A 15,565-nucleotide genomic window follows, 5' to 3' on the forward strand; every position below is an offset into this window, starting at 1 on the left:
CCTTATACCCGTGAAAGTGCACTGGAACGGCAGTCAAACCCGTGACTTCCCACCCGTGAACTCGTACTAGATCGATGTACTCCCAGTTACGAGTTGGAAAAACACGGGTTACACAGGTTGCCTGGAACGCGGCATAAGTGTCAATTGTTCAGCTCTGGATTAACAGCTTTACTTTTTTTAGTTAGTTAGTTTTTTACTTGAATTTTCCTAGCTAAGTGGAAACATATATATTTTACTTATTGGCTCGCTCTGTGAAACAAACTACATACCATTCTATATAAAAGTAAAACGTTTTTATTTAAAATATATTTACCAGTCACTAATGTAAAAGTTGGTAAACCACAGAGTCCAAAAAGCTTAGTTTTTATTTTATGTAACAATTCTCTAAATTTTTTTTTTTTTATGTGAATCAATTTGTTACTTAAATTGGATGATGTTTACATGTTTTGTGATCATGATTTATATCTTGATAATGCATATAATTGATGCACTAACTTATATGCATTAATTGATTATTGATATAATTGTATAATTGACAGACCCATTAAATATGGTAGCTCTATGTAGCCTATATCATTTTACAGTAGTTTGACAGACATCAACATTCAGAAGGAGGCAAACTGGAGTTAAATGGCTTTGGTCATGTGAGTAGTCCCAGGTAAAGGTGAAATGGAATGTTTATTTACATTTCTGTCACTATTGGGTCCTTGAGCAGAACATTTAACCTCTGAAGGTCCTACCGCAAGTCATTTTGGATAAAAAGTGTCTGTAACATGGCCTTTGTCTTTGCTAAGTAAATAAAAATGAAGAACACAGCATAGTTAATTTTAAATAGTCATTCCTTTATTTAGAGTGCCACACCACTCGGGTTATTGTCATGGGACAAGTGAGGTCCAATCAAACCAGCAAACACACATCTCACAGAAGAACCAAGCTTCCACTTCCTCATAGAAAAAGTCAGTCCTGGCCACAATACAGAGGCTCTTCCCTCACAGAATTGACTTTTTATTTTATTTATTAACTTTAGGTGATAAAAATCATCACAGAGGTAAAAAATATTAACCCTGCAACAAAATTGTTTTCTTTATGTTCAAGTATTATTTTGTATTTTTCTTTTTTTTTTCATGTTTTCTTTTTTGTGTTCCTATTGGTTGCCACCAGACGACACCAGACAGGGATGATCTCTCTTCAGTCTTTCAGCTTCACCCTACAGAAAACAATTTCAAATTAAAACAATTTAGTTTTTCAGAATAATTTTAAACAAACAGAGAAATAGCCTGGCCATTATAAGCACAGTAATTATAATACTACTGATAATTAATAAACCTGACTTACTCGTCAGGATGTTGCAGCTGCAGTCACAGCAGTGACTCCCACTTTCTGTGTCGCGTCTTTCTTGGCCTGATGAGCCTGAAGAACTGCAACAGCCTCCTCCACCTGACAGCACAAACAAATCATCAGTCCTGCAACGCCCTCGCCATCTTAACCACAAAGATTCATGGCTCTCATAAAATTCTGTCATCATTTACTCACCCTCATGTTGCCGTAAAACTTTCGTACATCCTCGGAACACAGATGAAGATATTTTTAATGAAATCTGAGAGATTTCTGTTCCTCCATCCTCCATTGACAGTCTAACTGACACTTTGATGCTTTAAAAAAGTTCATAAAGAGATTGTAAAACTAATCCATATGAATTGAGCGGTTTAGTCCAAATTTTCCGAAGAGACACGATCGATTTTAAATGAAAAGATTGAATTTAGGCTTTAATTCACATATAAACATTCAACTCACACATAATTTGTGGTAAACGGAAGCTCAAGCATGTTCACTTGACATGCAAGAACCAATGAGGTTCATTCTCGTGTTACACAGCATGTTTGAGCTTCAGCAAGAACCAATGAGATTCATTCTCGTGTTACACAGCATGTTTGAGCTTCAGCAAGAACCAATGAGATTCATTCTCGTGTTACACAGCACGTTTGAGCTTCAGCAAGAACCAATGAGGTTCATTCTCTTGTTACGCAGCACGTTTGAGCTTCTGCAAGAACCAATGAGGTTCTTCTCGTGTTAAGCAGCACGTTTGAGCTTCAAGAACCAGTGAGATTAATTATTGTGTTAAGCAGCACGTTTGAGCTTCTGCAAGAGGTTTGTTCTTGCATGTCAAGCAGTTTCGTTTGAGCTTCTGTTTATGTTCGCTGATTAATGTTTATATGTGAATAAAAGCCTAAATTAAATATGTTCATCATATAAAGCAATTGTGTCTCTTCAGAAAATTTCATTTATTCAATTCATATGGATTAGTTTTATGATCTCTTTATGAACGTCAAAGTGGTTTTTGCGTAGACTGTCAATGGAGGGACATAAATCTCAGATTTCATTAAATATATCTTCATTTGTGTTTCGAGGATGAACGGAAGTCTTACGGGTTTGGGACGACATGAGGGTGAGTAACTAATGACAGAATTTTTTTAGTGAACTAATCCTTTAACTGATAAAATGCCATTATTATATATAGATTACATCTCTAGTCTGTGCTAGGCAAGGCATAAATCTTAATAAATGAATGCATATTATGTCCCTGGTTCAGTCAATATGCTTTGCATTGTTAAAAGCTTGTGACTTTTCCCATTATTGCACATAACAGCAGAGCTAGTGTCGGTTGCTGGAGGCTTTTATCATAGTTAACGACTGTCACCTTGGAGCGCAGAGACTCGTGGGACTCCAGCATGTGGAGCAGCTCAGAGTTGTCGATCTCAAGCAGCATTCCTGTGATCTTCCCGGCTAGACTGGGGTGCATTGCCTGGATGAGAGGGAACAATCGCTCACCTAAAGGGGAAAACAGAACAGGCACACGCAAGACAGACAATAAACAGTTTGAGATGGTTACAGGGAAGAGTACAATAAGCAAGTAATTAATACTCAGGCTGCCCAAAAATACTCATTAGGCATGCCCAAAAACGTCCTTGAGAGTGTAAAGATATGTTTAGAAAGGCTGAACGTGCTTACAGCCTCCTCATCTCACCAAGCATCTGTTTCTGTTCCTGAGGAGGGGCGGCAGCTAACATGGAGGCAGTGAGAGGCTCCTGACCCTGCACATGAACGGCTGGCTGTGCCTGACCAAGACAATAAACCGCAAAATATTAGTGTGTTTGTCGAAGCCAATAATAATTTTCACATTCTGGCCAATAACTGTCAAATGGCCAGTATTAAAATTCATACAATTCTGTATAAACAAATAAAAAATAAAATCAATCATTTAAAATGCAACAGTTTTAAATGAATTAGGCATTACATTATAATGTACATTATGAAAAAAAAAATTGAGATTTGATAAATATTACATTTAACAGTGTTTTTAAAGATTAATAACTTTAAATGGATGATGGCAAAGGTAATCTTAATGAAAAAATTTAGCACAATTAAATTTTGACAGACATACAGTATATATAGATATATCAGATATATATATCCAATACCAATATTTAGTAATAATGTAGCTTCGCTATTGAATAGCTACATTATATTTCTCAGCAAGGATTGATCAAATATTGTGCTGCAAACATTAATAACAGCTTTAAGTTGTCAGTACATTAAAGTCGTTTAATGCACAGCTAGCCATGGATTATCTCTTACATATTTAGCAGCTTTGTATTTGTGAATATTTGGTGTAGTTTTTATTTACATCTATCAGCATATATTACCTGTTGCAGTGTAATGGGCTGCACTACCTGAGGCTGAGTGTTTCGTATGGTGGTGGCGTACTTGTATGGGGGCATGGCACGTGGGGTCGTCACCCCCATGGCAGGGCGAGGACCCATTGGTTGGCCAGTGCCTCCTAGTGGGAAATAGGAAGAGGGCAAGTGGGAAGAGGAAATTAGTATTAAAGCTATGATCAGGACAGAATGAACACCAAACACACTTGTAATCATTAAATGTGTAGTTTGTGGTGTTATTCAAGGGAATTACATAATGATCAGTTAAATATGAACTAAAACCAATAGATATATTATTTATATACATTATTTATTATTATTATTATTATTATGAAACATTAAAATAAACTAAAACTTGAATTATAATCTCTGACACCTTCAACCAACTATGCAAGTTTAGATTAAAAATTGAATCTGAGATGATACAGAAAAACTTTTCAGGCCTCTGGGTCTGTAAAACAGGTCAAAGTTTGTCATAATAGGGCATCACATCATTAGTGGGTGGGTTTTCTCACCCACTCTCTGTGCACCTGTGGGGATCCCGCGTGGGCCTTGGCCGGATGCGTTGGGTGCCAGGTGGCGAATGTTGGCACGGGGCCCTGGCTGGCGCAAGGAGCCGGGCATGCCCTGGAAGCCACCCTGACCTCTGCCACCCTGCTGCTGCCAGCGAGGGTTCGGACGAATCTGGGTCAGCTGGTTTGGTGCGTAGTATGTTGTTCTGTTCTGGGCCTGTGAAGCATGATAGAATTCATTTGATGCATTTGAAAATATATATATAATTAATCAGAGAGATTATTAATCTTTTAATTGAACATCTCTTAACTGAACATCTAAAGATTATTAATCTTTTAATTGAACATCTTAACATCTAAAAGTTTTTTTAAATTATAATTTTGACATAGAAGTCTTAATTATGACTTTTTCTTGTTTGACAGAAATTGGCATTCCATAATATACAGTGAGGTTGTGTAAAAATAATGAAAATATCGAAAGAAAATAATAAAAATGTATCTTAAAACTTAATTTTTCTGTATTTTCTAAACCATTTCATTTTTCCAGGTTTAAATGGAATTAAATCCCAGATTTTATTGTTGTCTCAGACTTTTGTAGCTCACCCACCTGAGGCACAGCTGGCATGAAGTAACCACCGGCAGGTTGGAACTGGTTGATGATGGCGTTGGCGGGCATGGCTCTCATGCCAGCGATGCGCTGCATGTACTGGTTGGTCAGATGAGCTTTGCGTTCTTCTTTACGTTGGGCCAGGGCCACGTACAATGGTTTGGAGCCCACAATACGCCCATTCATCTCTGTCACAGCCTTTGTGGCCTCCTCAGGTGAGGAGAAACACACAAAGCCAAAACCTTTGGACCTGCCGTCCTCCAACATCACCTACAACAAGAAGTACATTGTATGAGATCTCACCTCCATCAGAGAACAGTTTAAACCAAAAATATAAATCTCATAAAGCAGAATACTGCATAATTCAACCCCTTTCTAGCGCCTAAGTGTCTAAAATATAAAAATATAAAATAGGTACTTTAACGCATTGTTTGTGGCCATGTAATAGACTGCAAAGGTATTCGTTTTTGGTGCTGGTGAAATGGAGAAATTCAATGATTTCAGTTGGATTTTGACCCAGTCCTACTGGTGTTGGGTATAACTAATGGACACATTGCTACATCTTCTAGTAGAAACATTTTATAATATTCTATCCTTTGCTGCCAGAAAAAATTATTTACTGAATTGGATCAGTGATCAAAATTTTATTTTCATAGTAAAAATACTAATAAAATAAGAACAAATAAACAAATTTAAAACAACAGCACAAATAAATGCAATAGAATAAAGAGAAATATGAAATAAACAAAGTTTTAAGTTTTTCAGGTGGGTATACAGTATATTCAGGTATGAAATACTACAGAAATTAGGAATCAAATGTAAAATAACATTAGATAGTCTTTGTTGTAAAAATTAGATACAGATCAATGCTTACAGTTAGTTACAAAACTTCAAGAGCAGAGGGTGATTCTCTTTGTCTTTTGTTCTTTGATTAACATGACAGACAGCAGCAGGTTTATTAGGCTGATGTCACTTTAAGAGCTACTGCACAGATACAATATACTGTTACTGTAACTTGCATTACAGTAAGTTACAATCACAACTAATTGCTAGGTTCCAAAACTGACTGTGTTTAACTGAATACTCGCCAAGACAGGCATTTTGACATCATTTTGTGTGTATTTGACCGTTTAAGCACAGTAAGCCACTCATTTTGGTACTTGTGACTCAAAAGTTGCTTGAGACTGAGAGGCGGCTTATGTGTGCTCCACTTATATAGATCAGTGTTTCGCGTGTTTTTGGTGTGAACACGAAACCTGTGTGAATTAGTAAAATGATGCGCTATAGACCTTATGCGCCAGAGAAACGAGGGCGCCGCCATCTTTAGAATATTGTCTTTGAACTTCCGTTTTTGCGGTCGCTCTGTATATTTCTATGGCATTGCTGTCCAGGAGTAATTAGCTTTTGAAGTGGATTTACTTAATGTAAAGTTAACGAAAGTTATCTTGAGGACTGTAATGTTTAAAGCAGATGTCTTAACAAATGTCAGTCGACTGGGAATATTTTAAAACGAGCCGTTCATTAATAAACACGCAGAATCGCTGTGAAAATACAGACCGGAAGTCAAAAGACATCGAGCGCAGCGCTGAAAATGGGCGGAGATACATAAGGTCAATACAAGCACTATTTAACCGAAGCGAATGAGACAAGTGAGTGAGAGGAGGCGGGTTTGTGTGTCACTTCACCGTCGGAGAGAAGAGAGCGAGAACGCGCAGTTAACGTTATTACCTGTGCCGCTGACAACAAAACGGATCATGCGGAAAATCGTCTGATTCTGGTCCCTGGCTGGTTGACCGGTAGCCTGACTACGTCAGACTTCGCACTTCCGCTCAATTTCAGTTCGCTTCTGTACTCAGTCTGAGATAGCGACCTATCTCTCAGTTTTCCTCCGGCCTCAAAACAGCCAGCCAATCAACGAACAGAGGGCGGGCTGAGAGCCGTGACGTAGACGCTGATTGTACCTTGGATGTGTAGATTTACATAATCTGCAAAAGTCGTTCACAGCCATGTTTACTCCGGTATTTCGCTCGATGGTTTTGTTTTCGCATCATACATGTGTTTACAGTGGAATAACACACGTCATAACCAAACGTTATGTGATTGGCTTACGGGTAACCAATGATTTTAAACTTCAGACAAGCGCCCCCCGCGAGAAAGAAAATGCTTTTCTATTATGCCCTTCCAGACTCTGTCTACGAAGCAAAGCGAAGTAGCAGAGTTTGGTATTACCAGGCTAGTTGACCGGTGCATCTCTAAGAAATAGACTTTTGACCCACCTTGGTACTGGTAATGGAGCCAAAAGGAGAGAACTCTTTACGCAGTTTCTCATCATCGATGGTGTCATCAAGATTCTTTATATACAAGTTTACACCCTGTAAACACAAATATATCAAAATTAATTGATCAAAATGAATAGTTTTTTATTACTAAACTAAACACAAGCGCACACACAAAGACAAAACACAGCAATTCATTTACCTGATATCTGCTGATTCTTTCCTGTTTGAGCTGTTCAAACTTTCTCTTGAGTTCTGCTTGTCTCTCCATCTTTTTCTGTGCTCGGCCAACAAACACTGTCTTGCCGTTAAGCTCCGTACCGTTCATCTCTTCCACAGCCTGAAACAGCATCACAATCAATCACCTTTCTGTTCATCCGCTTAACTGTCAGTCCATCCATCCATCTAGCCAATCTCCCAGTTCAATGAAAATGTCAGTGTATCAATATAGTCATTTACACTAATGCTAATTTTAAACATGTTTTAGCTTCAGCTGATTGGCATTATCAGCAAATCATAATACAAATTCACTGTACCTTGTTAGCATCCTCATGCATCTCGTAGCTAACAAACCCAAATCCGCGAGATTTTCCTGTGGGGTCAGTCATGACCTTAACACTCAGTGTTTTACCTGCAGGTAGAAACAAAATCTTCAGAGAAAAATTATAGATCTCAAGACTACCACCACAACCCCTTTATACTCTCAAACTCACCGTATTTATCAAAGAGCTCCTTCAGTCTCTCATCGTCCATGTCGTCGCCGAAGTTCTTGATGTAAACATTGGTGAACTCCTTGGCTTTGGCGCCCATCTCTGCTTCCCTCTCCTTCCTGGACTTGAATCGGCCCACAAACCTACAAATAACAATGGAGACAGAAATGTGACTGATACAGAAATGCAATACAGTCTCAGACCGACAGCTGTGGACCAACCACAGACAAGAAACAGCTGTGGACCAACCACAGACAAGAAACAGCTGCAGCAGGGACAAATCTGACTTTAAATTTAAACACTAAATTTCACTGTACAGGCAAAAAAAACCTTTTTCAAAATATCTTCTTTTGTGTTCCACAGAAATAAGAAAGTCACTCAGTTTTGGATCAACATGAATTTGAGTAAATGATTCTGATCCTTTGACTCTGATTGGTCAACAAACTTTCACTTAGAGTTCCTCTCTGGAACATCTGTAATTGACAACTTATCGTCCTGGTCAATCTACAAACCAATGACCATCCTTCCTGTCACATGACTCATGCTCAGACACTCACACCTTGCGGTCGTTCAGCAGCATGCCGTTCATCTTCTCGATGGCACGGTCGGCTGCGTCCTGAGTTTCAAAATGCACAAAGGCGTAGCCCTTAGATCCATTCTCGTCGCACACCACCTGAAAACAGACATGGGATGAGACAACCTCAGCTGTCTTAATCGTAATCTGTTAATATGAAAGATTTTAATAAATACATTAAATTTAATCCATGTTTGGGTCAAATATGGACAAACCCAACCGTTGGTTTAAATTTTTAACCGTTTAAAATTTTTGATTATTATTATTATTTTTTAAGTCTGTCCATATTTGACACAAGCATGGGTTGAAACAACCCAGTAGGCTACTGTAGTAAGATGGTTGGTTACTAATTCCAAATTACATGACAAAAATTGTAGAAGTAATGTAATCTCTACTCATTTTATGTATTCTGACTACTTTTTGATTACATTTTAGATCACTTTTTACCTTACTCGTTAATCACATTGATTTGAATAGGATAATCCGTACCATATTGACATAAAAATATAAAGAGAGAGAAAATATATTCCATTCTTTGTTACACCATGCATGAAGTGCTTTGAATATTACATTACGTCAGGGTTTCCCAGACTGGGGTTCATGAGTAATTGAATCATACATTTTTTTTTTTTTTCTATAAATAATTTTAAAAGTAACACTTTATAATAACGTTCAGTTGTAAGTCATTTATAAGTGGTTAGTTAATGATGAACTAATAATTTACAAAACATTCATAAATGATTAGCAAGTGATATACTAACTTTTTATGTATGTTTTGTAAATTCAGTTACAAGTCATATGCAAGTGATTAGTAAATGATTAACTAATCATTTACGAAACATGACTATGCATTCATAAATGATTAATAAGTGATATGTTCATTATTTTATGTATGTTTTGTAGATTCAGTTATAAGTCATTTACATTTGATTAGTTAATGATTAACTAATCATTTACAAAACATGACTGCGTTTCATAAATGTTTAATCAATTGTTACATTTTTTTAAAATGTTTTGCTCACATCAGGTGCACAGTGGTTAAAGACTCCATGTGTTTCAGAGAAGACAGCTGTCTATACCCTCAGTCTTTTCTTATACAGCTGATCTACACAGCTTCTCAATGGGTATAGCTACAGTAACGTCTTCAGCTAGTCAGCTTAAGATCCTTTCCATCTAAACTGGCTATATCTCTTAAGCCTAGTAGTGAATGTTTTATATCCACACAGTCACGCAGAGCCGAAGCACAACCAAAACAATGTTCTTCCATGCATGCAGTTTTGTTTATAAGAGGACCAAAAGTTGCATAGTGTACCTTTGATGTATCAATTATTTTTTCCAGCTTTCAAAAATCTAAAAGCCACTCCTCACCTTGCAGGACAGGATGTTTCCGAAAGCAGAGAAGGTATCATACAGGGCCTTGTTGTCAATGGACTTGTCCAGATTTTTGATGAAGACGTTTCCAACCCCGGATTTCCTAAGGGATGGATCTCTTTGTGACCACATGATTCTGATTGGTTTTCCTTTGACCACATCGAAGTTCATTGTGTCTAAAGCTCTCTCCGCTGAAACCAAAAAAACATGAGACATAAGACATCTCTGGTCTCTACCTTAGCACTTAAATGACTAACAATTACTAGAGGATTAAGACATGTCTTAACCAGCAAATCTGAATTGATACATGTTGAGATACTCAAACATATTAACCACTTCTTCTTGAAGCTTGTTAGCTGAGACTTTGCTAATTCTAGCATATCATAGAGAGTCTCATGAAACTGTAATCTAATAATTACAGGACTGTTGAGGTGCTACTGCCCAGATATTTTAGGATGATCTGCTCATTTTTAAGTATACGAATTTCCTTATTTTATCACATTGACTCAAATAGGTTACTAAAACTCAAGTTTTTAATGTTGTTTATATGTCTATATGGTGTTTTTAATATGTTTTAAGACAAACCATGTGCAAAGTCATAAGTCAACACCATTGCTGAGTATTTTAACCTTAAAACTGCAGTGAAAAAATAGTTTCAAAACAGTTTGAAACATGATTTGAAATTGCCGGTGTTTCTTACGTTACAAACCACCTTGTAACCAATTACATCAACGTACCGGAGGGCTTTAGCATATCATTAACTATGACTGCGAAGCAGGAGTCTCGAGAGAAGCCAGGTTATCCCGCTATACCTTTCTGTTGATATGAAAAATCGGGTACATTTAGCAATATAGCGAGTGAATTATGTGATGTATATTACAATGTTATGATAAACTATATGCCTTTCTCCACTTATGTTCTAAGTTGTTCAAAGCGTTTGTGAGGATGCTGATTTTTAGAAGGCAGATGTCTGACTCTGAGATGGCGAACAGTAACGTGTAACATTAGCAACACATTATTAGCTGTTTAATAACGTAGTCAAGCAAAAGGCTAATCATATTAACTGATGTTATGTGTCATACAGTTACATAAAACGCATTACCATTCTGATACATCGACTTGTATACGAGCCTGTATAATTCACTCTTCCATTTCTTCTTCTGAATCAGTTTCTGGTTCAAACATATATGGATGAATTAAACCAGTATTTCAAGTTGCCATTGCGCAGCGTCTACTACAGTAAAGTTGACCAAGTGGATCTCTGTGCTGGTGTGAGTGATTGAGTGTAGGCAGGGCTGATTTGCATATTCATGGATCCGCGTATACTAAATGAAGCAAGGGTATAGAGTTACATTCAAGCTATTTTAACGCATAAATAAAATGTCACAGAAAAAAACAAAAAACATTTAAATATGTAATTTTGGTGATCAAAGATGAGTTTTAAGGGATAACATTATTGACTACAGGGGGACTTTAAGCTAAATGTATTTCATTACTGGTGTGGACTGATGGCACAATTACAGTTACATATATTTATCTGTTTAAATCATGTGAATTGTTTTTCCACTCATCCGCCATATTTATAACCAACAGCAGGGCAAAGTATTGGTGGTGGATAGGTCTAAGAAAACATTTTTACAGATCTTTAACATTCATAGACATTTCTTTAACTAAATATAAATTTAAATATACACGTCTGGAAAAGTCATGACTGAAACATGAATGTCAGGTTTAAGGTTTGTCAGTTTTTTCTAAATTTCGAATCAAATTGATGGCATATGAAACTGTGAGGGACCTGTCACCTATTGTAATGCATTATGATCTGTTTCTCTCTCTCTCTCTCTCTTTCTGTTCCTCATAGCCCTCCCCCCGACATACACACACACTAAGCACTAAAAATGTCTGGTGAACAAAATGGAGCAGCCTTGTGTCTGCTGCACTCAGCAGTTTGCAGTGTAATTGTATTGAACATGGAGCTCAGGGCTGGTGGGATCATCCAGAGAGAGAGAGAGAGAGAGAGAGAGAGAGAGAGAGAGAGGGAGGGAGAGAGAGAGAGAGAGAGAGAGAGAGAGAGAGAGAGAGAGAGAGAGAGAGAGAGAGAGAGAGAGCAAATAACAACTTTCAGCCAACATAGGTCAGGACACACAAACTTTTTTTTACCACCAATGTAGCGATTTCTGGTTTCAAGCAAAAATTTGTTATATTTTATGAGGATTTAGAATTATTAGTTAGGATGCACATGCATTTACAGCATATTGTTGTCAAAGTAATAGTAGTAAGCTTTCATCGTTGGATAAAACAGAATAAGCAGAAACATGGTGTGGCTGTCCCATAAATTTGCCTGTCTGCTTGTTTCTTCAAAGCACCCCTCAGAAAAGACAGGCACAGTGAAGGCAGCCCTCACTGGCTCTATATTTAGCAGTTTGGGTCCTTTGAGCAATGTGCTGGCAGGCAGCATGTGTTCAAGGCTCTGTGTCCATTGATGGGGCTGAGACACTGGAATGTGTGTGGCTGAAGCTTACCAGTGCCGGCAACTGTTTACAAATGCAGCTGTTACATGCTGAAAACCGAACCATATGCTTGAGCTCATTTGCCAAGCATGTTGCAATATACTATTGCACTGAAACACTGTGCAAAAACATGCGCAATACAATCTCAAGTCCTGAATTCTAGATGTGCATCCTGTGATCACAAACTGTTTTTTGTCTCTTATATGTAAACATGTTTACTATCAGTTGCCATTCTGAGTTTCTAAATGGAGGTGAGTGAGTTCAACTCTGACCTTTTAACCTTTCTGCTGTGAAAGAAGAGGACAGAATCGAGCATTTAATAGCACAGAAAACAGATATTTCAGATCCAGCAAACTACCTATCTGTTAAATAAATTACACTTTAAAATATAATAATATACAATACAGGTTTTTTAAATTGTAATAATTTTTCACAGTATTAGTGTTTTTATTTAATTTTTGATCAAATAAATGCTGCCTTGGAGAGCATAAGAGACTTCTTTCAAAAACCTTACAAAAAACATACCGACCCCAAACTTTTGAACAGTAATGTACATTAATTCATTATGTATTGCATAATTTGAGCTGATTGAACAAACAAATGTTTTACCCTGAAGACTATTAACTCAGAAAGGAATGAAAAAAACAAAACATATTTAGTATGTTACTCAAAAGTTGTAAAACTGTGCAGGTAAGTTGAAATGTAGGAAGGACAGGACAAAAATGAACAAAAATGGCCAGTTAACACTTATTCTTGTCTTCTTTGAATCATTAGATTCTGAAATAAAGCTGAAGGTGCTCCACAATGGTATTATCCCCTCCTGACACTTTAAATAGCACAAATAGGTCATGCCAGGTTGCAAAATGTGGGCTAACACACACACACACACACACACACACACACACACACACACACACACACACACTAGCACCGTTCCCCTAGAGTTTGTCATATAACTAAAAAATTGAGGTATCCTAATGTTCATGTTTGCTTCTGTGTAGAATGTCTCATATCAAGGTTTATGGTAGATTTAGGCCACTTTGACTATGTGGGTCAACCAGTACATTCAATTCTATTCTAGTTCTTTATTCCGATTATAGGCTATAATTAAGCCTTATTGAGTCTTGAGCTTTTCCATTAAAATGTTCACAATTTTGCCATTATTTTAAGGAAGAATCTGAACAGAATGTCTGAATGTTTTTCTCTGGAACTTGATGTTTTCCAGGAATGGACATGCTAGGCAAGGCAAGCTCAACAGAACAAAATATCAGTCCTTCACAGGGTGCTCAGCTTAAATGATACATACACACATGCCATGCTGCATATTAAAACTTTGTATCACGTACTTATATCGAAGTGATGATATTAAATCAGGACAAGGGAAATGATACAGCCTGTAGCTCTATTTAATATTTGCTCCTTTAAAAGCAATTGAGTTTATTTGTATGGTGCTTTTCACAACGCATAATGTGAGTGCCTTACAAATCCCAGAGTGAGCAAACCAAGTGTGATAATGGCAACAAAATCTTCCTTGGATACTGGTTAATTTCAGCAACATAACATCTATTTTATGTTACTATAGGCTACTGATGAATAAAACTGGAATAGATTAACATTCGGCAGATGGTTTTATCCAAAGCGACTTACATCACATTGAAGGTTCACATTTATTGGTTCATACATTCCCAGGGAATCAAACCTATGACCTTGGTATTGCTAGCACCATGCTCTACTGTTTGAGCTACAGAAAATATAGAGTCATAACTATTGTATATTGGGATACTAGTAACTAAGAAAAAAGTGCTAGTAGCTACTTTATTTTTTACTTTTTACATAAAATACTAGTACTATTAGTCTTCAAATTATATTAGTCTATAAATATTATAACTGAGAAAGAATTGCTAGTATTTTGCTTTTACTCTTTTAAATAGTACTAGAGTAAAATATTAAATAATACTAGAAACATGAAATTGGAATAGATAGTTGTAACTATTGGTATGGTTACTAGTAACTAAGAAAGAAGTACTAGTATCTTATGGATAGTTAAACTGGAATATGTATCAGCAACAACTGGAATATATTTGTAAGTAATTAGTTGATTTCTGAACCACTGATCCCCATAGATTTCAATGGCAAAACTATTACTAATAATAACAATGAAATAGGTTCTTGTCACTAAATGGCGACTAGTATGAACACGTTATATCTGAATATGTGACAGACCTAATGGATTCAAGACCATTTTTGAAAACAGAATCAAACTAAATCTAGTGTTAATTACTTAATAATAATAAAAAGATAGCCTACTAATTCGTTTAAAGGAAAATGTTAAAGCAGCTTGCCATAATGGCTGGACATAGGCTAATGCGGTGTGACAGTGCAGTCACTAAACCCTGACTTTCACACAATAGGCCATATTAGGAGAATAAAGCGATCTCTTTAATTTGTTAAAGATGGTTATAGCAGGGAAGAACAGCGTGCTGTGGGTATCTCAGAAATACATGTGACAGCAGCACACAGGAGATCGAGACAGCTCGCCCGCACACACGTTACATATCACCTCCCTCCAGTGTCCCTACATTTACGCACGAAGCATGTCACATTATTCCCGTTACTCTGACAGCCCTGTGCATCACGTTTAAAGTCACCCAGGACGACAGGGCGCCTGTCTTTCATGTCTTACCGTCCGCAGGCTGCTGGAAGTTGACGTAGGCATAGCCCAGCGAGCGCCGCGTGATCATATCCCGACACACGCGGATGGACAGCACCGGGCCGGCCGGACTGAATTTCTCATACAGCATAGCCTCCGTGATATCAGGGTGCAGGTCGCCCACATAGAGAGAAGCCATCGGATAACTCCCCGCGGTCGCTGCGTTCATATCTCGGTGTCGTTCAAGCCTTTGAGCTCGTGTGTTTTGTCTAGTGCTGAAATGACAGTGCGTAAAGAGTGTCCTAGAACCAGAGGGACAAATTAGTCTATTAAACTTTTACGCTACTCTCCAGATAAACGATGTCGGTATCACTGACAGCTACAGCATATGGAGTCCGGTCGCGAGGAACTGGCTTCAGAAATCGTCCAGGTAGTTGGAGACCTTGTCTTTAAAAAAAAAAAAGTTTGCCCTTTTAAAAAAAAAAAGTTGTTTTAAAGTAGTTATTTTTTGAGGTTTTTGGTATTTTGTATTTTTTATGTTTATTTTTTTCTTTTTTAAAGGTACTGAAGAACAGTGAGTTATACACTCACGGTGTGGTGGCCGGGGAAAGAGGGTGCGTGGGAAACGCACGGGCACTT

The 15,565-nt window shown here is 37.4% G+C and overlaps 1 protein-coding gene across 2 annotated transcripts; it reads right to left on the minus strand.

Annotated features, from left to right (window-relative positions):
• Positions 1-821: 821 nt before the first annotated feature.
• Positions 822-15,539, minus strand: pabpc4 (poly(A) binding protein, cytoplasmic 4 (inducible form)). Of its 2 annotated transcripts, none has more exons than XM_084096762.1 (14): positions 14,960-15,539; positions 9,764-9,957; positions 8,379-8,494; positions 7,825-7,964; positions 7,648-7,742; positions 7,314-7,451; positions 7,112-7,207; positions 4,836-5,105; positions 4,247-4,445; positions 3,705-3,838; positions 3,026-3,116; positions 2,699-2,829; positions 1,336-1,437; positions 822-1,207 (listed from the first exon to the last, which is right to left on the minus strand). In XM_084096762.1, the coding sequence occupies exons 1-13, from the start codon at positions 15,153-15,155 to the stop codon at positions 1,339-1,341; spliced, it is 1,899 nt and encodes a 632-aa protein (XP_083952888.1). In that variant the 5' UTR covers positions 15,156-15,539; the 3' UTR covers positions 822-1,207; positions 1,336-1,338. The 2 variants fall into 2 exon arrangements, with proteins under 2 accessions (XP_083952888.1, XP_083952889.1); XM_084096763.1 differs by having other exon boundaries at positions 4,232-4,445; positions 14,960-15,501.
• Between the last annotated feature and the right edge of the window lie 26 nt (positions 15,540-15,565).

This window comes from Abramis brama, assembly GCF_963993115.1.
Source record: "Abramis brama genome assembly, chromosome: 21".
Lineage (NCBI taxonomy): Eukaryota > Metazoa > Chordata > Actinopteri > Cypriniformes > Leuciscidae > Abramis > Abramis brama.

What these genes read in the sequence shown, in the direction of transcription:
- pabpc4 (XM_084096763.1), bottom strand. Translation starts at nt 15,155, where the DNA reads ATGAACGCAGCGACCGCGGGGAGTTATCCGATGGCTTCTCTCTATGTG. An exon ending in AGCCCATTACACTGCAACAG is followed by an intron (nt 3,117 to 3,704) that starts GTAATATATGCT and finishes TGTCTTGGTCAG; the next exon opens with GCACAGCCAGCCGTTCATGT. An exon ending in GGAACAGAAACAGATGCTTG is followed by an intron (nt 2,830 to 3,025) that starts GTGAGATGAGGA and finishes TTTCCCCTTTAG; the next exon opens with GTGAGCGATTGTTCCCTCTC.